The sequence below is a fragment of the Podarcis bocagei genome (assembly GCF_964188305.1).
Source record: "Podarcis bocagei genome assembly, chromosome: 10".
Classification (NCBI taxonomy): Eukaryota; Metazoa; Chordata; class Lepidosauria; order Squamata; family Lacertidae; genus Podarcis; species Podarcis bocagei.
In genome coordinates this window covers 39,667,249-39,690,765 of record NC_138135.1, presented here as the reverse complement: position 1 = coordinate 39,690,765, position 23,517 = coordinate 39,667,249, and the positions used below count along the sequence as shown (strand labels likewise).

Here is a 23,517-nt window from a genome sequence, read left to right as displayed (position 1 = left end):
CATGGATCTTCCACCTGTCCTTCTCTGGACTGAAGCTACCATGGCAGATATATTTTTTCAAATATGGTAGCCATTCTACATTTTAACAGACACAGTAGTGCCATATTGTAAACAAAATCTGATCGACACCAATGTACACAGTACTTATTTGATCTTTTTAAAGAAATCACATATAGAAAACTTTTCACTTGTAAATGAAGGAAAAGTATAGTCATCTTCATCACCATCATCATCAACAACAAGAGGGCAACTGGGCCATCTCAGAGTTGGGAGAATTAACCTTTTCGGCCCAAGGACCACATTCAAGATTCAGCATGTGCACAACAGTGGTCACGGCCAAAGTGGTTGTGCCTATGCAGAGATGCATGGGGCCTTCTACCTACCCTTTGGAACTCCCTCCCATTATATATCAGACATGTGCTCTCTTTATTTGATTTCAGTGCCTACTAAAGATATTCCACTTTCATCAATCCTTCTATATGGAGTTATTTATTCCATTTGATAGTTGCACAGAGTTTGAATTGCTTTTATATATTGCTGTTGTTTTAATCATAATGTTTTATATATGCAACTGTTTCACAAGTTTTTATTATATTGTAAATTGTCTTATAGGAAGCAATTTTTAAATGAAATACCTAGTAATAGATGATGATGATGATGATGATGATGATATGCACACTCACCACATATCACACAGATGCATAGTGCGCACACACAGGCACACTTCACTCACACATACACATACACTTCTCTCACACATACATGCAAGCAACCCTGCAAATATAGGCATATATTACTCCATCCTAGCATTCCCGTCCTAGCACTGCAATGAGGCTATTTCTCTATCACAGCCCTAAACTAGGAGGAGAGGTTTAAAACTCTACAAAGCCCAGCACTGTGATGGAGTTTCAAATTGCATCAGTGCACATGGCTGAGATGAGAGTAGGCTGAGGGGGCGATTTCTCCCCATCTGTTTACCTTCAAAGGCACCTCTTCTTCCTCTGACTCGGCACCATTATGAAGATCTTACTGCTCTGGAAGAGGAAGAAGTACTCATTCCTGTTTCCCGAGCACCTACCAATGGTACTGTGCCAAAGGGAGAAGAGGTGCATTTGCAGATAAGAGAAGGCACACCCAGTTCAGCAAGCAGGTGGAAGACTACTTGGCAGCAGTTTGGCAGGCTTCATCCAGCCCTCCCATGCATTTACTACCTCTAGCTCAGCACATCAGAGGGTACCTTTTTTGTTCTTATTTCACTTGTTATATATAAAGTTGGTCATTACCTGGGAAATCGTAAGTAGATAAGGAAACAGCTAGCTGCAAAATATAACAATTTGCAGAAATTGCACCGAGCAATGAAGTACACACATTAGAAGAACAGGCTCTTAGTGATAAAAGATACTCTTAACACATCTTGAAGATCTCACCAAGTCTACGGTAAAAACATGTCTTCCTTCATCAAAAACAACTAAGCTAATTACCAGCAAACTACGCAAAAACCTTCTAAGCATTCAAAGTGGGTATCGAACATTTAGGATGCAGTTTTCACCACATGATTTTAGTGTTTCATGGCACTGGCATTATAAGACAGATATTCAGAAACTGGAGCACTCTCTTTCAATGAGCTAAGTGACTCAACTCCATTCTGAACAGCTTACAGGTAAACCCACAGAAGAGGCAAGAATCACCTTTGGTCTTCAATGAGTCAATCCACAACTGAAAAAACCCCTCTAATAATAATAATAATAATAATAATAATAATAATAATAATAATAATAATAATTTATATCCCGCCCTCCCCAGCCGAAGCCGGGCTCAGGGCGGCTAACAACAATCAAATAATCAAACAGTCAAATAGTCACACAATCTAAAAATATTTCATTATAAAAATTAATTAAATCAAATTGATGGCAACCAATTAAGCAAAATTCTGTGCAGGTTGCCAGAGGAGGGAGTCAGGCTGCGCCCTGACCAAAGGCCTGGCGGAACAACTCTGTCTTGCAGGCCCTGCGGAAAGATGTCAGGTCCCGCAGGGCCCTAGTCTCTTGTGACAGAGCATTCCACCAGATTGGAGCCGCAGCCGAGAAGGCCCTGGCTCTAGTTGAGGCCAGCCTAACCTCTCTGAGGCCTGGGACCTTGAGGATGTTATTATTTGCAGACCGTAGGTTTCTCTGTGGGGCATACCAGGAGAGGCGGTCCCGTAGGTACGAGGGTCCTAGGCCGTATAGGGTTTTAAAGGTTAAAACCAGCACCTTAAACCTGATCCTGTACTCCACCGGGAGCCAGTGCAGCTGGTATAGTACCGGATGAATGTGATCTCGCAGCGAAGACCCCATAAGGAGTCTCGCCGCAGCATTCTGCACCCGCTGGAGTTTCTGGGTCAGTTTCAAGGGCAGCCCCACGTAGAGCGAGTTACAATAATCCAGTCTGGAGGTGACCGTCGCATGGATCACAGTGGCTAGGTCAGGGCGAGAGAGATAAGGGGCCAACTGCTTAGCTTGGCGGAGATGAAAAAATGCCGCCTTCGTTATAGCTGTAATCTGCGCCTCCATAGAGAGGGAGGTATCGAAGATTACACCCAAACTCTTAACGGACGGTGCTGGCACTAATTGCACCCCCACAAGAGATGGGAGTTGCCCCCTCGGTCCCATATCGTCCAGCCCCAGCCAGAGGACCTCTGTCTTCGAAGAATTTAACTTCAACCGGCTCCCACGTAACCATCCAGCCACAGCTTCCAGACATCTGGTCAGTGTGTCTGGGGCCGAGTCAGGATGGCCATCCATCAACAGATAGAGTTGGGTGTCATCAGCATGCTGATGGCAACCCAGCCCAAAACTCCGGACAAGCTGGGCGAGGGGGCGCATAAAGATGTTAAAAAGCATCGGGGGGAGTATCGCACCCTGAGGCACTCCACACACCAAGGAGTGGCGCAATGACAATTCCCCCCCCCCCCAGCACCACCCTCTGTCCCCGACCAGAGAGAAACGAGCGCAGCCATTGAAGGACTGTGCCCTGGATCCCCACGTCGGCAAGGCGGTGGTCCAGGAGTTTGTGATTGACCATGTCAAAGGCTGCTGACAGATCTAGACGAATCAGCAGCCCCGACCCGCCTCGATCCAGCTGCCTGCGGAGATCATCTGTTAGGGCGACCAGAGCCGTCTCGGTCCCATGACCAGCGCGGAAGCTGGACTGGAATGGATCCAAAGCAGATGTTTCATCCAGAAACCTACCAAGCTGTTCAGCAACCGCTCTCTCAATCACCTTACCCAGGAATGGAAGATTCGAGACCGGGCAGTATATATTATGGTACTCTTGTTATGGTACTCTATATTATGGTACTCTTGTTTCTATTATGTTCACTTTCAATATCTAAGTTTTTACCTACAGAAGATCCTTCCTTATCCCTTCTCCTGCTTCCATAGCATCAGAACAGAAATCAGCCCTTCTCTTTCTTACTGATTGGTGCGCTGAAATATTTCATATCAGGGTCAGTAACCTTTTTCAGTCCAAAGCTACATTCTCTCATGGTCAATCTTCTTTATAAGTTGGGTGCATACCATTAGTGCTTGGGGCAACAGATGTTACTCTTATCTTTGCATAGTAGGCTACAGTCCAGCCAAGCAAAATCCAGAGGTTTCCATACGTACAACTTTCCAGCCAAGCAAGAGGCATTGTTACAGTTCTACGGCATTTTCCAGCATGTGTGGAGCAGGGTGTGGAGCAAAGTGGGGGAAGGATGTAGCCTGCATTTGGCCCCTTGAACCAATGCTCCCCGCCCCGCCCCCGCCCCCAGTGTATATGAAAGTACGGAAGTATCCAAGTCAGACCAGTAATGAATCTAGCTCAATACTATCCATAGATATTTTTCCAAGCCCTGCCATCACAGATCCTTTAACTGGTGAAGTCAGGGACTGAAACTGGCGTAAGCATAGCATGAGCTATGGTCACCTCAAAATATCACCATGTGATAAAGGAAATAATTAGCAAGACAGATAAGAGCAAGCATTGCCATAGCCAGGATTTTTGTTGGGGGGACAGGCTTTTGTTCGAGGGGTAGAAGCTCAGATTTGTACTGATTTGTATTGATTTTGATTGATTTAGGGGGGCAGTTGCTATGCCCATGACAGCAAGATAGTTTCGAATATAAGCAATGACCAAGATTAAGGGCAGAGCTATAGAAGACAGCCACACAGTGTTCATGGACTAGCAAAAATTCAACATACAGTATGCATTAACTTGGGTTTACAAGCCAACAGAAGAACAGGAAAGTCAAATAACTGTGCACTACCCAAGATTACTGTGGATATGAGCCTGAAAACTCTCACCACATAAATGTGAAGCAGAAATGCCACTATTCTGTACCTCCAATCCAATCCAAATAAGTTTACTGTACTAGCCATTGGCCATGGCAAATCTAAATAAAAAATACAAGCAAAAGGGGTATTGTGCCACAAATAATGGTCTTCATTTAGATCTTTGTGACTCCTTTACAGTTTACTGCTATATTGCCCAGACTCTTCTTTCTGATCTTTTTGGCTGCCAAAGCAAAAAGAGCAAATTTATGAGTCACTGAAGTATCTACATTGCTAAGAAGCCATAGGACCTTCTCTGCCAGGTGAGAAATCACCTCTATTATGTACGTTATATGTGACACATCTCAGTATTCAAGCGTATATCAAAGGTGGTGATAAAGAAGGTGATTAGCAAGAGTACAGTCGTACCTTGGTTTTCAAACAGCTTAGTTCTTGAACATTTTGGCTCCCGAACGTCGCAAACCCGGAAGTGACTTCCAGTTTGCAAACTACTTTTGGAAGCTGAATGTCTGGCAGGGCTTCTGCGGTTTCCGATTGGCTTCCTGCAGCCAATCAGAAGCCACGCTTTGGAAGTCAAACAGACTTCCGGAATGGATTCCGTTTGACTTCCAAGGTACGACTGTACTAGGAAGAGTGATGGTGCACTTACTCTGAAGTAATGGTCACAGTAGTAGTTCCGTGTTATGTATATGTAAGTTCATATCATGGGCCGATATGTGAATGTGAAATACTTCCATCTACTCAAATAAGCAAATACATAAATAAACATACAATGGTAGGAGCCTCTGCCTCCCGAAAGTACTTTAAGCACCATTTAGTTTGCACAACACAGTCATTCTGCCACTGGTTTTAAAACTCCCCCTATAATGGAAGAGGGGGAGGTAAACATAGAGAAGAATGTTAGGCCAGTGTTTTTCTATTCTGGGGTAAGAAGTCCCCATGCTTTCTGTTGAATATAATTTCAAAGACCAGGCCAGAGAGCTACAGAAGGATGCCATGGCTTCTGAAGGGATATTTTAGTCAGGAGCTTTTAATAGTTCCCCTAGCCCTGGGAATTACTTGACCACCATGGCAGGCTAATGTCCTATGCACTCTGTGCATTAACTGCTACTAACTACTGTACTTACAAGCACAGGACTCAGCAGTGTTGATTTGCTAGATTCTCCCCCTTTTCATTCCTCTCCTTTCTCACAGTCCATGTCAGTGGAAAATGGCATGTGCTTCCCCAACCAGTTGTCAGCCACTGAATACACACTGCCACTATTTCCCCACCTGAGAACACAGCCAACCCCAGAGGGAAGTGTACAAGATCCGAAGACATGCATACAAATATGTGCGACTTCAAACAGAGATTTAATCTGCTGCAATATTTAATAGCACGAGCCTTGGAAGAGTCAGTGAGTAATGCCTTCCACCCTCAACAGAGACACCTCCCTGTCAGAGGGAGAAACCAGCCGTGATTAACCCCGTCAAGTGCCAGGAGGCCTTCCGCACCAGGCTACTCTGCTAAGGCAACTGGAACCAGATGGGCAGGAGGAAGGCCGAAGCCCCTTCAGAAGCTGCCTGGGCCCCACATATTGGGGGAGGGGGAGACAAATGAGACTCCATTTCCTTCGCACTCCCCATTGCTCCCTTCTGTAGTTCACCCCTCCTTTCCTTCGCCCCTTCCCCAGTAGCCCTGAACTTTCTCGCCCTCGTCTCGCCCCCAACCCTCTGGCAGGGACCTAAAACCTAACAGTGCACCCCCAAATCCCCCCACGGGAACAGGCGTGGGCCCTGTGCCCCCTCCTTCCCCTCCACACCCCCCCCCACACACCCCGCCAAGCGGCAGAATCGCCCGACGCCCCTGTTGCTCCAGGCCCGGCTCAGCCAGTTGCCTGGGCCACTTTCCCCGGCCACGAATGAGCGAGGGAAGAAGAAGGGCCTAATCGCACCAGCAGCTACGGCCTGGAGAAGAGGGAAGTAAGGGAAGCGCCGCCGCAGCGGTGGCGAGCCGGCCCCAAGGGCCAGGAAGCGGGCAGCCAGGTTTCCTGCTGCTGGGATGGGCTCGTGTCTATATGCGTGCGCGTGAGGAAGGAAAGACCCCGGTCAGGTGCCGGTTGTCTGTTCCTCGGGCAGATTCCAGGAAGTGCGGCTCCCTCCGTCCCTCCCCATGCTCCTGCTCCAGCCCGGGCAGGCAAGCGCTGCAGCGGCGGAAGAAACGCCCTCTCGCCGCCGCCGCCGCCGCCGCCGCTCTCTTACCCTCTGCAAAATCCTCCTAAACATTGTGGCGGAGGTCACGTCCCCTCCAGGGCGGCGGCGGCGGCGACAAGTCCGAGCTCACCACGGCGAGCTCCCGAGGGTCATCCCCTAATCACGGGGCCACTCCAAGTCCTGCTCGCTCGGCCCGGCCCAACTCGCTCCCGTCGCTCCCTGACAGAGGAGGAGGAGGAGGCGGAGGCGGCGCCGCTGCCAGGACTGGGGCGGGAGCAGGAGGCGGCGCCGCGGCGGCGGCGGCAGAAGGAGGTGCCACCCTCTGGGACCGGCTGCGAGGTGGGCGGAGGCCACGGGGCTCTTTCCTCCTCGGTGCGCCCCGTGGAGGAGCCGGGGTCTCGGGCGGGGAAGCGGGGCTGAGTTGCTCTTCGAAGGCTCTTCCAATAGGGGCGAGTAGAATTGGCGGCGCTTTCCCTCAGGCACGGCGGGAACGGCCGCTTCCTCCTCGCCGCCGTCCTCCCCTAAAGCGACGCGCGGCGGAGAGGGGAAGTTTCTCATCCTCACGCCCCACTTCTGTTGACAGGGCTTAGGCGCCCAAGGATCGCCCGTGAGGAGGAGCGGGCCCCACGATCTGCTTCCAGGACCCAATCCAGCCACGGATAGGAATCAAAACGGAAGGAAAGCGTGCTCGTAGGCATTCATAGAGTGCTCTGCTCCAGGTATGGCTCCAGCCATGTCCACACATAGGAGTTGTGGTGGCATCTCCTGAGGCCTTGATATAGGAAAATTGAGCATATGTGAGTTTTCAGTCCAGGGCGTTCAGATATCTGAGGTAAGCCTGTAAATATCAGCCCCACACTTTCTTCTGGCCTCCTTAACTCCAGATCCCACGGCCCCACAGTCGTGCTCCACAGTCCCCATAGTTTCTGCACAGAATAAATTCTTGGATTGCATGTTCTGCGCTCTTGGTGAGAACTAACCCCCTCCATTTAGTACCAGACACGGTGAACAAGGCAAGATGCCACAAGACTCTTTGTTGTTTTAATCACCAAAGCGGTCTTGAAAGCTTTACAAAGCAGTGGTTTTATGGGCCCCTACAATTAGCAAAGAACATAAGAAGAGCCCAGCTGGATCAGACAAAAGGCCTATCTAGCCAAAAGTCCTGTTTCCCAGAGCAGCAAAACAGATCCCTTTGGAAAGACCACAAACAGGACAGGAAGGTGTGAAGGAATGAAAGCGTTTCAACGATTGTTGATTTTGGGGGTTGTAAAATGATTGATTTCTGCTTTAGTTAGAGGCTGTTCTTCACTGGATGATCAAAAGATCACAGGGAGTTCTAAAGTTCCAGAGGACTGGGGCAACCCAGACAGATGAGTGGGGTATAAATATTAGTATTAGCTACCCTTGAAGTTCATCCAGAGGCTGTAGCTAGGCTGCTTGTGGGGGCAGGCTACAATGTAGCTGGCAAAATTAGAAGGGCAGAAACATTTAAAAGGTGGCAAATGGTGATGGAAGGAAGGGCCAGCAGCTGCAAATCTCAGTGCTATTTGTTATCTGGAGTTCTGGACTACAGAGATGACTATCTTCACTGTGGCTGTGAAGATGTTGTGGGCCCAGTCAGCCTTCCTCCAAAGGGAACCATCCAAATATGTTGTTGTGACTACAGCTCCCATTGGCCAGAGAGAGCAGGGGCAATGGGCAGTGATTGCCAGCACTTATGGGAGTTGTAGTTTGAATTCTCTAGGGCAAGCTGCTTGGAAAACCTGGGGAAATCCTCTTATTATAACAGCAAACCTCTTATCTGTCAAGTCACAGAATTGTAGTGAACAGGAAATGGATTTCCTAATTACCATATTTTTTGCACCATAACACTCACTTTTTTCCTCCTAAAAAGTAAGGGGAAATATCTGTGCGTGTTATGGAGGGAATGCCTATGGGTGGCATGCCTACGGATTTTCCTCCTCTAAAAACTACATGCGTGTTATGGTCGGGTACGTGTTATAGAGCGAAAAATACGGTACTCTTGCAGCACTTTCTTTGCTCTTCCTTCCAGAGAAAGTCGATATCACTTTTGAGTCTTGTGACAAATGCATGGATGTTTACTCAAAAGGAAACCCTATTGTGTCCATGGCGATGGTTCTTCCCACTAAGACCAAATGATGTGAATGGGAGTTGCACATTCCAATGTACAGCATATAAAGGCAGCATCTGCCTTTAGATGTGCATCCAGTTAATGTATGATTTCTGATCCAATGTGTTGTACACACTTGCATCTCTTTATCTGGATCAAGGCCAGTATAACATAGGATTAAGTAAAGTTGGAAAATAAGGGAAAAGGGAAAAACACATCCTTTCAACCAGTTCTTTAGTTTTCTTGAGTTTTATTCAAACAGAGCCACCAAGCTTCATTAAGGGGGAAAGTTGTATTATAAGGAAGAAGCCACTTTTTCCTAAAAGTTTATATTTTGAATTTCCTCCACACAAAACCATGAAGAACAAACTTTGGTTCATCACCAAACAAACCATGGAAACAAACCATGGTCCCAGGATTGCACATAGGAACAGGCCAGAGTTTGGTTTATGTCCAGGCCAGTGTGGCATAGTGCAGTGTTTCCCAACCAGTGTTCCGCGGCACACTAGTGTGCCGCGAGACGTTGCCTGGTGTGCCGCGGGAAAAATTAAAAAATTCGAAAAATAGCTTCATATCCGGAGAGGCGGCCTTCAGGCGAGTTTTAATTTTAATTTTCCTTCTCCCACTTAATGCCCCACGCTCGCCTGAGCAGCTTGCAGTCCTCGGTAACCACGGCGACCCGAGGGAGGGGAGGGAACAGGGAAGTCGAGGGTGGCGGCGAGCCGCGATGATGTCAGTGGGCCGCGCCGCCGCGCCCTGGCACGGTGTGAGAGCCCCGGCTAGTGGCGCGAGCTTCGGAATAAGTGGGATCCGCATGCGCGAGACCGAGATCGCGGGTAAGGAGCCCAGCCCTGGGCAGGAGGAAGCGGGGCCGCGCGTGCGGGCCACATCCCCACAGAGAGCGAGCCTCCCCCGGCCCACCACTCCGGGCAGGTCCACTCGCATGAGGGGGCGGCGATGGCGACGGCCGGCAGCTTGCCTGCAATGCCATCCCTCAAGCAGGTGAGGAGCCCGGAGGCTACCAGATGCGAGTCCTCTTTCCCACCCTGCTCAGGAGTCCAGAGCACTTGGTCGCATTCAGGATCTAGAGTGGGGAAGCGGGGCTTGTGTCTGGGCTGGATACATTGGGCTGCCTGTGCCGCTCGACCTGCGGGGAGAAATCAGGGTGGGAGTCACGACCGTGAGGCAGGGCTGCCAAGTGTGGCAGAAAAGGACACGGCCGTCGCACCTGTCCTTAGGTAGGAGCTTCTTCCGTGTCGACCTGCTGCCCTAAAGTCTTGGCTTTTTTCTTGGCTTTTTGGCGGTTGGCACAGAAGGAAGGCAAGGGGGAGGGGAAAAATTGAAACTTACACTTTCGTGCGTCCCTCCCGGCGTGACGCTGTGCGCTGACGTCACGGGGCTGTAATGGTGGTGTGCCTCGAGATTTTTTTCATGAAACAAGTGTGCCTTTGCCCAAAAAAGGTTGGGAAACACTGGTATAGTGGTTAAGAGCGGTGGACTCGTAATCTGGTGAACCTGGTTCGCTTCCCTGCTCCTCCACATGCAGCTGCTGGGTGACCTTGGGCCAATCACACTTCTCTGAAATTTCTCAGCCCCACTCACCTCACAGAGTTTTTGTTGTGGGGGAGAAAGGGAAAGGAGATTGTTAGCCGCTTTGAGACTCCTTAAGGGGAGTGAAAGGCAGGATATCAAGTCCAAAATCCTCCCCTTCTTCTTCTTCCCCATGCAGCTAATTTATTTTAAACCATGGTTGAACATTGCTTATGGACACAGATAATGTGAAATGTCTATTTGAAGCCTGCTTGTAGATTGTTTTAAAAGTTTCATATGAAAACAGAGGATAAACATAAATGAGGTATTAATTAGTTGTTTTGGTTCTTATTAAGTAGTTGGTATTAAAATTTACAAAAGCAATAATTAGACACCATGCAGTTTAATTAAGGTCAAAATCTTGGAATATTTTAGTAGATGACTCAGAGGAATTATATCCTGCCATTGTTCACAGAGAAAAAAATAACGTTTTAGGACCCAGTGCTTCACAATTAACTCACTTCATACTACATTGAATTAAGTATTCTCTTAATTCAGTTTAAATCTTCTCTAAACTGAAAAATATTTTATTATTATTATTAAAATTATTATTATGATGATTATGATTATGATTATTATTACTATGAAGTAAGAACTGTCTGCAAACATCAGACCTGAACCTCATTTCCATGAACATTATGCATGGGCCCACCTTTCCGTGGGTGTCTACTCTCAGTGTGTGAGGTACTGACATAAGAGACTCCTGCAGCTTCAAGGAAGGTGCTATATTTTAGGAATGTTGCAGATATGCCATCTAGAAAGAGCAAAACTGGGAACTGTAGCTCTGTGATGGGTCACCTAACAACTTTCAGCTCCCTTAACAAGCTACAGTTCCACGATACTTTGTGGGAAAGCTGTGAGTATAAGTGTATTAAATGTATGGTGTGGGTGTGATGTCAGTCTTCAGAAAGAAAAGAAAAACTGTCAAATAACTGGATCTGACTGGCATCCCCTTGAGAATTCTTAAAGAACTCAAATGTGAAATTGCTGACATTCTAACAAAAATATGTAATTTGTCCCTAAGATTAGCCTTCATATCTGAGGACTGGAAACATCAGCAATCCTGAAAATTGCAGGCAAGTTAGCCTTACGTCTGTTCTTGGTGGAAAAAAGATAGAATTTCCAAGCATATAAAAGAGCAAGTCTTGAAGAAGAAAAACCCACCTAATGGCTGCACCAGTCCTGACCAACATGACTTCTGCAAGGGTAAATCCTGTCTCATTCACTGTTTAGAGTTTTTTGAGTGTCAACAAGCAAATAGATAGACGTGATCCAGTTGGCACAGTGTACTTAGATTTTCAAAAAACAAAGTACCTCACCAAAGATTTCTGAGTAACTTTAGAAGTAATGGAATAAGAGGAGAAGTCCTCTTGCTGTTCAGTAACTGGTTGAGGAACAGGAAGCAGAGTATAGGAATAAATGGACAAGTCTCCTAATGTGGGATGTAGAAAGTATTTGGAGTTCAGTATTTCAACCTGTGCTTTTTAGCTTGTTTACAAATGATCTAGAGTTAGGAGTGAGCAGTGAGGTAGTTGCTGAGCATAACCAATCGTTCAAGATGGTTAAAACTAAAAGGGATTGCAAAGCTCCCAAAGGATCTCTCCAAACTGAGTGAATAGGCAGTAAAATGGCAGGTGTAATGCAATGTAAACAAGTATAAAGGGATGCAAGTCAGCACAAAACATCTTAATTTCATATATATGCTTATGGGGTCTGAACTGGCAGTGACTGACCTGGAGCAAGACCTTGGGGTCATAGTAGATAGCTCAGTGAAGATGTCAACCCAGTATGTGGCAGCTGTGAAATAAAGCAAACTCCATGCTAGGGATCAGTAGGAAAGGAATTGAAAACGAAACTGCAGTAAGAACTACTATTATACAGATCTATGGTGTGACCACAGTTGGAATAATTTGTAGCATTCTGGTCGGCCCACCTCAAAAAGGATACAGTGGTACCTCAGGTTACAGACGCTTCAGGTTATAGACTCCGCTAACCCAGAAATAGTACCTTGGGTTAAGAACTTTGCTTCAGGATGACAACAGAAATCGTGCGGCGGCAGCAGGAGGCCCCGTTAGCTAAAGTGGTACCTCCGGTTAAGAGCAGTTTCAGGTTAAGAACAGACCTCCAGAACGAATTAAGTTCTTAACCCGAGGTACCACTGTATTGTAGAATTAGGAAAGATTCAGAAAACAGCAACCCAAAGGATCAAGGGGAAGGAGCAACTCTACTGTTAGGAAAGGTTACAACATTTGGAACTTTTTAGTTTAGAGGAAAGGCAGGTAAGAGAAGACATGATAGAAGTGTGTAACATTATGTATGGTGTGAAGAAAGTGGACAGAGAAAAGGTTTTGTCGTTGTTGTTCCCCCCCGCCCCCAGAACACCAGAAGTCATGGACATTCAATGAAATGGAATATTGGAAGCTTCAGGTAGACAAAAGGAAGTATTTCTTCACACAACATAGTTAACCTGTGGAATTCACTCCAGCAAGAGGTTGTGATGGCCAACGTGGAAGACTTTAAAATTGAATGAGACATATTCATAGAGCATAAGGCTATCAATGGCTATTTGCCCCCATAGCTGAAGCGGTCTGCCTCTGAATGGCAGTTGCTGGGTGTCAGCAAGTGGGGAGAGCACTGTTGTGTTCAGGTTCTGCTTGTGGGTTTCCATTGGGCATCTGGGTGGCCACTGAGAGAACTAGAAGCCAGCCTGGAAGGGTCTTTGGCCTGATCCAGGAGGTCTATTCCAATGTTCTTTTTTTCCTTTCTAAGTATTAGTAATAGATTCTGCCCCCAACTTTTTGCTCCAGTGTCATATCATAATCCCTTGGACATGCTGTGCTCAAGGTTTGGCAGCAGTGCCTGTGATTGACACACATGGCAGGTTTCTGGCTGCATTGTGAAGACATCCAGTACTATATATAATTATAGATACATTGCCCTTGTCCACAAACCACTCCATCCTCTGACACCTGCATCAGCCAAGTCTCCATGTGCTTTGAAAAAAATCTACTTTGGAGGTGCATTTGTCTCCCCCACTAAATCATCTATTCCATGATCTCATCTTTCCCTGTGTTTCTGTTATTTAATGTGTGTTAATCCCTGTCACTTCTATCCTTCACCTCTTCCCTATTTTTTCTTTCTATTGGGAGGTGTTCTGAAAACAGTTTCCCCACCTGTCCATCTCCATTTCTCCTTGCAGTGGAATTCAGGTTCTGTGCCTCATCCTATCTGCAGTTAGGAGTCTCTCAGTTTTATGACTTAAGACAGATGATGCCTTTTTTGTGAATTCATAGCCTTTACATGTTTGCTTAGCACCACACTGTAATATCGGGGTTCCCAAACTGTTGACTGCAAGGTGTTCCATGGCACATCAATCGTGTTATATATTCACATTTGTTTTTAATGGTATTTTAATTGCTTCTTTTATTTCTTATAATATTATTTTTGTGTTCTATGCAATTCAAATTCTAATACAATACAATATATAAGAAATCATATATAAGAAATGGGGGTTGGACTAGATGATCCCCCAGGGTCCCTTCCAACTGTACAATACTGTGATTCTATATATACCTAAGATTAGAACCCTAGACATTTTTTAAAAGTAAAATAAATGAAATAGCAGTTGTTTGACGTGCAGTTTCAGATCAGCTTCCATGGGAAAGGGTTTTTTAATTTTTGTATACAGGCATACCTTGTTTTAATGTGGTTCGCTTTACAGCATTGTGCTTCACAGATATTGCTCCTTATGAGGATGCAAGGTGCAGGCAGTCTGGCCGCTTCCAGGGGAAGGAAGCCCCCACCCCGCCACCCCTTTTCCGGCCATGGGAGTGGAGCTGACTAAGTTTGGGGCTGAGTTTCCCCCCTCCCACCCCTGCAACCAGTGGGGCTTAGCTTAGTAGACTACAGTGTAAGCATAACTTGTATATTTATGTTTTTGGCTGGAAAAGGGGGGGAGGGGAAGTTGGGGGGAAGTGTCAGAAGGGGCTAGGAGAGCGGGGGGGGGCATCAGAAATCCCGCCTGCCAATGCACGCGCCTTGGAAGAGCGTTCAGAGGCACAGGTTCAGCGGCCTTGTGAGAGGCTACGGAGGTAGTTGGAGAGTCTTCCACACAGAACTCCTATTGTAGCATTAAGATTATGCAGATGGAGAGCACACACTGTTCAATATTAACGCAATATTTTTGAAATGGTAGGCCTGCGCTGTGAAAGAGTAGGTCACCCTGTGCTTTTCTTTTTAAAAGATACATAAGTGATTATCTCATGTAGTAGTAGTAGTAGTAGTAATAATAATAATAGTAATAATTTGTCCTCAGTGTACATTCTGCCTTGCAGAATAACACTGGCAACAGATCTGAAATCGGAACTACACAGTGGAAGGAGGGAGGGACTATGGGGCACACCTTTTATACAGGGAGAAGTTACTTGCCTTGGTAACACACTGAGTATGGAGAGGAAAGTCAATAGAATAATTGAAGATGAAGCCAAGGCTACATGCCTGATCAACAGGGGATGTTGTTGGTGGATAGGAAGAGGAATCAAGGAGGGGAAAGCTTTTGAGGAGAGAGAAGTGGATCAGTTTTGGACAGGTTGAGTTTGAGATGGTAATGGGACATCCAAATGAGGGGGAAAGTGGGTATATGTATTTTTAAAACTTAAAACCATGCCAAAACTGTTTAAATAAATGTATCACAGACTATGATAGTCACACCAAAATATGAGTGGTCAAATCTCTGGGTGCTAGTTTCAGCTATCCCATGTGCTGCAAAAATATTCAAAACAGGTTTCACAGAGGCCATAGCAAAACACAGGAAGGAAAGATGGACAGAAATGGTAATGATGGCTGCGCAATATTCCCTTGAAGTCCTCATTTGTACAGTCATAAACAAATGAAACCTGACCAGGTATCTGCTGTCAGTAGTTGATGTTGAAATGATTGGCTGCCTTAAACTGGAGCTGCAGGAGGGCAGATGATCTCTCCTCAGCCACAAGAGGGTGCACACAGTCCCAAAGTAGTTTCCTTGGATAGAGTTGTTGAGCTTTTATAAGAAAACCCCACAGCTGTTGAATTTTTAATTATTATTTTTTACAAAAACACCAAAAAAAGAGCGGCATGTATTCCTAGCCAGAAGAGGGTGTGTGTTTCTATAAAGCACAGTCTGAAATTAAGTTTTTCATCTCTGCTCCCAGACGGTTTACTTGGTATAAGCCGTAGGGCAGTGTGTCCGTTCAGGAAGGTCATCCGCAATGAGATGCATGATGGAGCCATTTTGCTGACACTACACAGGCCTGATCTGTGCCTAGATGAGGATTCACCGACAGACCCCATGTACATCACTCTAAGCTGAAGAATGTTGGGACATAGACGTCCTAAAATTAATGAATAAGTAACCTACTCGAAATCACAATCATAGGGCAATACACACTCTAGCTGCCTTTCGGATGCAATGGAGCATGTGAATGGAATCTTTAAAATTATAAACTGAAGTGGAGTTACAGTGCAATGCCCTTAAAATATGTACATCTCTTCTATGTGATTTCAAACCCCAGAGACACTATAGAGACATCCTAGTTTGAACTAAACTGATCCAAGCACAAAAAGGAAGGGGAAAATAGATTTCAAAAATAAAAGCAGTTATTGAAAACAGTATGTTCAGCTTGAGTTCTCTCAGTAAATAAGAACAGAGATCACAATTATAAATTTACAGTTCTGAACTCAAAAGGGGGTGGGAAAATGATTCCACTAATATATTTTCAAACTAACTCTGGCCTACAGTGGTGCCTCGCAAGACGAAAAGAATCCGTTCCGTGATTCTCTTCGTCTAGCGGTTTTTTTCGTCTTGCAAAGCAAGCCCATTGACGGATTAGAGGATTAGCGCTTTTAGCGGCTTATCAGCTTATCGGATCAGCTGATAAGTGGCTTAGCGGCTTAGAAAAAGGGGGGAAACCCCGCAGGAACTCGCAAGACATTTTCGTCTTGCAAAGCAAGCCCATAGGAGATTCGTTTTGCGAAGCACCTCAAAAACGGAAAACTCTTTCATCTAGCGAGTTTTCCGTCTTGCGAGGCATTCGTCTTGCGGGGCACCACTGTATTTGTAAAGGGGTATAACCCACCCAGCTCAGAACAATGTGCAATGGATGTTTAAGTCACACGTTTTCATGGCAAAATAATATCCTTCTAATCTACAAGCAGAGTTAAGTAGGGTTCAGGTTGGTGGGATCCTGAGTGCTGCCTGAGAAACACAAGAGACCCAGTAGGAGCTGGGAGCAAATTCAGCAAGATATTGTCTGCATCGGCAGAGCCTTCACCTATTTACTGCGACTTCCATTTTGAATTTAAGGTGTGAGATGTCAAGAAAAGAGCTAAGAATAAATTGTAAAGAAAGAATAGGAAAATATGATGAATTATAGTGAGTCATGCAATAAAGCCCTGACAGAAATACAAACTAACCTATTTGGAAATATTGTTGAAAATTTGGAATAAATAAAACCATGAGAAATGTATGCTTTCTGCTGCAGCCTGGGGAGATGACAGACAATTGGGCAACATACATTGTTGAGGAGACAGCAGACTGTAGCAAAGCTGTCTAGACAAGTAAATTACAGAAATTTATGTAGTCTCAAGAAGTAAAAAATCATTAAATTGGGTTGGGGGATTGAATTCCTGCATATTACCCTGAAAATGTACTAATCCTAATTGCTAATGGGTGTGAAAATTCTCCAGATACAAATAATGCATTGAAAGTGTGTCATAATAATTATTATGCCCAGGAATATTTAATTATTTTATTGATATTCCCCTCACAGCACTTCGCTTAGAAATTCGCTGAAGTGCAGTGCAAGGCCTGGCAAATGGATAATGCTGAACTCCTGTCTCTACCATAAATATGCTTCAGGGACACGGGTGGCGCTGAGGTCTAAACTACTGAGCCTCTGGGACTTGCCGATTGGAAGGTCGGTGGTTCAAATCTGCGCAACAAAGTGAGCTCCCATTGCTCTGTCCCAGCTTCTGCCAACCTAGCAATTCAAAAGCACACTAGTGCAAGTAGATAAATAGGTACTGCTATCACAGGAAGGTAAACAGTATTTCCGTGCGCTCTGGCACTCGTCACAGTGTTCCATTGCGCCAGAAGCAGTTTAGTCATGCTGGCCACATGACCCGGAAAGCTCTCTGTGGACAAACGCCAGCTCCCTCAACTTGAAGTGAGATGAGCACCACACCCCATAGTCGCCTTTGACTGGACTTAACCATCCAGGGGTCCTTTACCTTTCACCTTTAAATATGCTTCATGCCCATTAAGTTCCATGTGATAAAATATAATCAAGAGGATCACATTTGCCCCTCAACTTTTCCTTTCCCTTTTCAAAGTGATGCACACTTATCTGCCTTTTCCTTCATTTTAATAATCTTAAAAGGTTATGTGTGACTCACCAGTTTATGGTAATTAGAGGCATCTTTCTTTTATCAATAGATTATGAGCACATTGTATGCACTAATTAAGAAATTATGTGATGATAAAACATGAAAATTGAGCAGGTCCCAGGTCACAATGCTGTGTGAAAAGATGTGTTAGACAATAAGCTCAGCTGCTGAAGACAACATTCTGCTATTTGCCTTCATCTGATAGGACCAAGTAGAGACACCGTGATGTTGCTAGAGATATTTGCCATGGCAAACAGTATACATTTTCCTCTATGTCTGATTCTCAGAGGACTATTACTCATTCTGTATATGCAAAGCCAGGTTTTCAATAATCTTTCCTGCAGTAATATTTACAGCCTTTTCAATGTAGCTGCACTTTCACTGTCAGGCTCAGTGTGGTGCAAATGCACAACAGGTGAAAAGAGCTAGGAGAGTTTGACACCTAAAGCTGTAAACAGAATTATATAGCGAGCCCCATGACAATCTCCATCTAGCCCCCAGAATTTTCTAAACCTTTTGCCCTATCACATGCTGTTTGTTGTGCCAGAAATACATAGCATCAGCAATCAGGAAAGATCACGTCAGTGCAACAAACCCAGATCACCCGACAAAGGCATAGAGACAAGCTAAATGCCAGCATCAGGCAAGAAGGTACAGTTTACCAGGGAGTGCTAATATACATACAGTACATGATTTTATTTGTATTCCAGCTTTCCATAGTTAAAACCAGTTTGCAACATGAAAAAATACATACTGTAATTGCAAACATAACAAAAAATAAGGAACATAAATAAAGAACATAAATAAAACATCAAAAGGTAAAAACCAAATTAAACAATGTCCATGTAAACCATAAGATCTAAAATAAAGATACAAAAAAATAATAATCAAAAACAGCAACAACAACCCCTCTATGCTGCCACCGCTGCCCAAACAAAAGCCCCTAAACAATACTTCAACCCATGAGTCTGTTCAGCAGCCTCAGCTTTTGTACCTGGAATCAATTGAGGCCCCACCCTCCTAGGTCAGGCGGAAAAACGCCTGCTAAGCAGGAAGCAGGTATGTTTTAGTGTTGCAGCTCCAGCCCTCTGGACTCAGAAGCAAGCTGAAATTAGATAGGCTGTTAGCATCTTGATGTTAAGGTGGCTACTGGAGATGTTTTGTGTTTGACTTGTCTGTGGTGGCTCGGTTCCACATTACCTTTGTGGCACGGGAGCAGTTACAGTGTCACTTTATCCCAGCCAACAGTGGCAAAACCAGAAGTTCCAGACCATGTATTAAGGAGCCCAGGGCCACACATCCCATAGTCTGTACAGTTTATTTATGGACAAATTAAATAGCACCAGTCTCAATGCAGTTTTTTTAACCTACCCAGCATTGCGAAAAATGTTTCCAGGACTCAGTTGTACAGCTGCAAATAAAATGTTTTAAATGTGTTGTAAAGTGCATTGTACAAATGTGACACTAGATGGCAGCAGTGAGCTATGGCAAATGCAATATTTTTTTCCAAAACTTATTTTAAAGCATTTTCACAACATTTTTTATATGTGTCTAGATTCCACCCCAGATTCCTGTTTTTATACCAATTACCAGTTCTTAAGAGGATGAGTCCTCTTATCCCATGGCTGCCAAATTTTATAAGAAGCCTTTGGTGAGGGGTGTTTTTGAATGTCATAGCAAGGGGCATTGCTGGTGGTGGAGCCCAAAACATCTGCCTATTTCCCCATTTTTAAACCTTCCCTCCACCTTACAGGGTGGCTGGGGGCAAAGCACAGTGCCAGTGAGACCCCAGACAGCCACCATCTTCTGTGCCCCAAGACTTTTAAGTACCCAGCAACACCTCCATGCACAAATATATAATTCTAGAGAATCACTTCTGTTGCTGTGCTGTTTTGTGTTCCAGGCAAAAGGAGTGTGCCTCTAACACAGGGAACCTTTTCATACCTAAAGAGTAAACAAAATGCAAACGGCATTCCAAATGCCTATATTTTAAAGTGGGTTGCTGCTTATCTCTGTGTCAGTCAAACATGCATAGTGTAAAAGTTTCATAAGGCAGCCAGCAGCAAGGTGAAAGATGAAGAGATTGCTGAATAATAGAGAAGGGCATCTTCCAGACAGCTTAGGTTCATTTGAGAACAAACACGAAATATATTATACAATCTTTTCATTCTGCCAGGAGAGCTCCAGCCTCCCTCAGAGCTTTCTGCCACTGAAAAAGCCATACAAATGAATGATACCTCAGTCAGCAGAGGGCTTTGAGGAGCCAAGATGCAAAGTTAAGCCAGTATTATTGAGGGAGACAAATGGGTATAGTGGTTAAGACTAGAACATGGGAGACCAGGGTTCAAACTCCACTCGGCTATGAAGCTCACTGGGTTGTTGGGATAAAATGGGCAGAGAACCATGTGCACCACCTTGAGTTCCTTGGAGAAGAGGGAGGAAATAACTGTGATAAATACTAAATAATAAAATATCCAGGAATTAGGAAAGAATCAAGCGTACAGCCAAACTCTCCCCACCCACCCACCCACACACACACAGCAAAACTCAACAACACTAATGTATTGCTTTGTGATCCAAGACAGTAAGGTCATGGAGCCAGTTGATCCCATAAGTGGGTGGACTGTCTGAAAGGAGGAACCCTCTCTTTTTTCCTGGATTGCTTCCTGTAGCCGTATAATTTGTGGTCATAATTTTGGCAAAAATGCTAGCATATTTCAGCTAAGGATGTTGTCATAGTGAACACTACAATTTCCTGAAGAGATTGCAAAGTCTTGCCAAGAATTGTGCAACCCTCTCTTTTATGATGTTAAGCAATATGAAGACAGGCATCGTCAAGCCCTATGGCACACTTTAGGGGGAAGCAATTAAATGCAGATTATTTAAAAAGTATCTCCTTAATTTGGCATGATTTATTGAACAGAACTGAGGGTAAACTGTGCTGCCTGAGGAGACCTACTGTGGAGAAATGCTGTATATATGTCTATGTGTTTTGAAGGAACAAATATCTTGTGACCTCTGCGACTGTCAACGTACTATTACTGTATATAGCAAGGCTGTTTAGCAGTAGCTGTTTGGCGGCAGGTTCGGAGAGGAGAAAGAGGGAGGATTGCTTTGAATATTTATTAGGTGGGGCTTGGATCAGGTAAATTCATTCTAATTGGTCTGCGTGACAGCAGAGGCTGATTGGCTGCAGATTCCAGCCAGAAAGGGAGTTATGTGGCAGCTGAGGAGATGGGGAAAGGGATTTCATGAGGGAGGTATGAGGAACAGACCAGAGAAAAGCTGAGAGGAAAACAGGCCTGGCTATCTGTACTCAATATTTATAAAATAGACACTTGTCTAGTGAAGATCAAGAGAAGAGAAATGGTGTCTGAGTTAGTCTTAGACACTTTGCCATCCAGCTAACTAAGAACCCTGCAGCCATTTTGCCATCCCAGAATCCTTTTCAGTGTCACAGAGGACACACATAAGGGCATAGCTCTCTTGCTCCAGCACAGCTGCACTCAATCCAAGAATTGTGATGTTGCAAATGGCCCACATCTCAGATCATATGTTATTTCACTGCCACTCATAATAGTACCATCCACCCCCACCCCCCAGCAACTGCTTCAAGTGTTTCTTCAATCAGGCTGGCCTTGGTTGTGATGATAGTATACCAGAAATCACTTAGCTGCCGTTTCAAGACCTACCTTAGGATACGTCTGAGGATACATGAAATGCTTGGAGATCTACACCTGATCCCAAGTTGTTCCCTTGATATTGGGGGGGGGGGACTCCACTTCAGTCATTTCTTCCCACTCCCTGCCATTGACTCCCTCCTTCTTGTCATTCCAGATCCCAACACCCAGACTATAGGATATAATGATGTTACCACCTTCTGCGTCTTTATTCCTATTTATATATAAATGACAAAGATAAGCAGAGAGGAGCTTACAGTCTAAATTTAAGCAGTGGGAGTAAGAGACGGGAGGAGAAGGGAAAAGGCAAGGCGGGCACAAAGCTAACAAGGAATATTTGCAAGTGAATGCAGTTTGCATGTCATTTTGGTTGGAGGCGCAATCCGTTGGTACTTGCTGAACTCAGTCACCCCGTGGAGCAGCAGGCTCTCCGGGCATGAAGAGTTAGAAAGCAATTCGTGACTAATGAGTTGCCTACACTTCTTTGCTTAGTTCATGCACATCTGGGTGCAGTGGACTGTTAATCCAGCTCCATCAGAAACTGCAGGTTAATGTTTAAAGCACAGTGAGTACAATAAATCAATTACAGGACAGTCTTGGGTATGCTGCAGCATACGAGGAAGAAAAAGTCTTGACACTGCACTTGACACATGGTGCCAACAAGACTAAAGTCACAGCATGATAAGGTGCCAGTGGCCCAATCTACTTGGAAATAACTTACAAGAAAGGGGGGGTAGTAGAAGAGATGAATGAATTAGCTCTTTTCTGGGAGTTCAGTAGCTAACTGCAAGTATAACCTTCAAGGTTAATGTAGTCTAGCAAAAAGTCGTTCATCAGATCCCCACGAGTTCAGCATGAACCCAGTAAACTGGAGCTGTTATCACAAATCCATATGAGAGGATGATGTAAATGAAACACCATCAATTGTTGTTATTGTTCTATATCAAATCCTTCTTGCCAGTTGCTGGTTTCACTCTTAGAATTGTAATCTAAAGCTTACAATATATACGACATTTATTCAAGTGTTATAGATGCACATAACTCTTTATAAGGTAGGATCGAAAAGCAGGTAGTTCTCTTGTTTTGAAGGATGCAATTAGATATGAATATTTATAAGTAATTTGAGATAGACTGAGTCCTAACAGCACCGTGTGGAGGGCATGACCCAGCCACAGTTAAGCACGTAATTTAATTCTCTCTCATGTAAACCAAATGGCTTTTACTCTCCCTCCTCACCTTGGGAAGCAATTTGCGATGACTCAGCTTTAAAATGTGACTTTTGGCTATTTGGAGCATGGACATTTTAATCAAAGCTAGTCTCCAGTTCCCTTTCTGCTTTCTCAACATTGACACCAAAGATACAGCAGGGGGCAATGACCCACTTTGTCACCATAACCCCCACGGCTTCCAGCAAGCTGGGCTATTGAAAAAAGGTCCTCATTTAAAACATAGAGAAAGCATTCATGCACATGTTACCATTTTAAGTGAGCCAGGTTTTTTTAATGTAAGCCAGAGGGATTCAAATGTGGCCCTTCTGTCCTCTCTATCTGGCCCTTGGGACTGTCCGCAGGCCACACACCCTTGCCCTCTCTCCTGAGGCCACAGACCCTGCTTTGCATTCCAGCTGGTGTTTTTGACTAGCTGGAATGTATCCTTGAACTCTGATAATGCTTCTTCCTTGCCTGGATGTATGAAAGAAATGGGTGTTAGAATGTGGATAGAAACTAGCAAATCACTACCATGTGGCCTACAGAATGTTGCCCAGCAAGGAATGCAGCCGTCAAAATGAAAAGGTTCCCTGCTCCTAGCTTTAGAGAACTACAGTTATTTCTGAAAACATGTTGAGCAGTTTGAGTGCAGCTGTGACACACCAACCAGATTTAGCTTTCTACATGCAATATGTGAAGAGATTCTGCTGCAAGAGGAAATGCACTCATTTTACTGTGCAGATGTTTTCAGAATAAACTCATACCTTTCTCGTTATCATAAAGAATACGATTTATGAGCCAGGCTTCCCACACCACATAACAGCATTATCTCTGAGGATCAGAACACCTTCAGAGGCATTTATCACTGGAACATGTGATCCTTGGTGCCTTGTAAAGCTTTTTATAGTGAGAATTAGCATTGTACAGTACTGTACAGCTACATGCCACCCCAGTCTCCATGAGCAATGGACCATGAGGCA

The 23,517-nt window shown here is 44.9% G+C and overlaps 1 protein-coding gene and 2 long non-coding RNA genes across 6 annotated transcripts in view; 1 reads left to right on the top strand and 2 right to left on the bottom strand.

Annotated features, from left to right (window-relative positions):
• EEA1 (early endosome antigen 1) overlaps window positions 1–6,712 on the bottom strand; it is a 50,262-nt gene extending 43,550 nt beyond the window's left edge. For both annotated transcript variants that reach the window (XM_081210938.1, XM_081210939.1), the window contains exon 1: window positions 6,555–6,712. In XM_081210938.1, coding sequence (XP_081067064.1) covers window positions 6,555–6,578 — 24 coding nt within the window. In that variant the 5' untranslated portion in view covers window positions 6,579–6,712. The remainder of the gene's footprint in view (window positions 1–6,554) is intronic.
• A 116-nt stretch (window positions 6,713–6,828) lies between these two features.
• Window positions 6,829–23,517, top strand: part of LOC308596143 — a 76,945-nt gene continuing 60,256 nt past the window's right edge. For all 3 annotated transcript variants that reach the window (XR_014012359.1, XR_014012360.1, XR_014012361.1), the window contains exons 1-2: window positions 6,829–7,225; window positions 11,252–11,433. This is a non-coding gene — a long non-coding RNA (uncharacterized lncRNA). The remainder of the gene's footprint in view (window positions 7,226–11,251; window positions 11,434–23,517) is intronic.
• LOC308596150 lies at window positions 11,899–12,468 on the bottom strand. Its single transcript, XR_014012369.1, has 2 exons — window positions 12,384–12,468; window positions 11,899–12,160 (listed from the first exon to the last, which is right to left on the bottom strand). It is a non-coding gene; the product is annotated as an uncharacterized lncRNA (long non-coding RNA).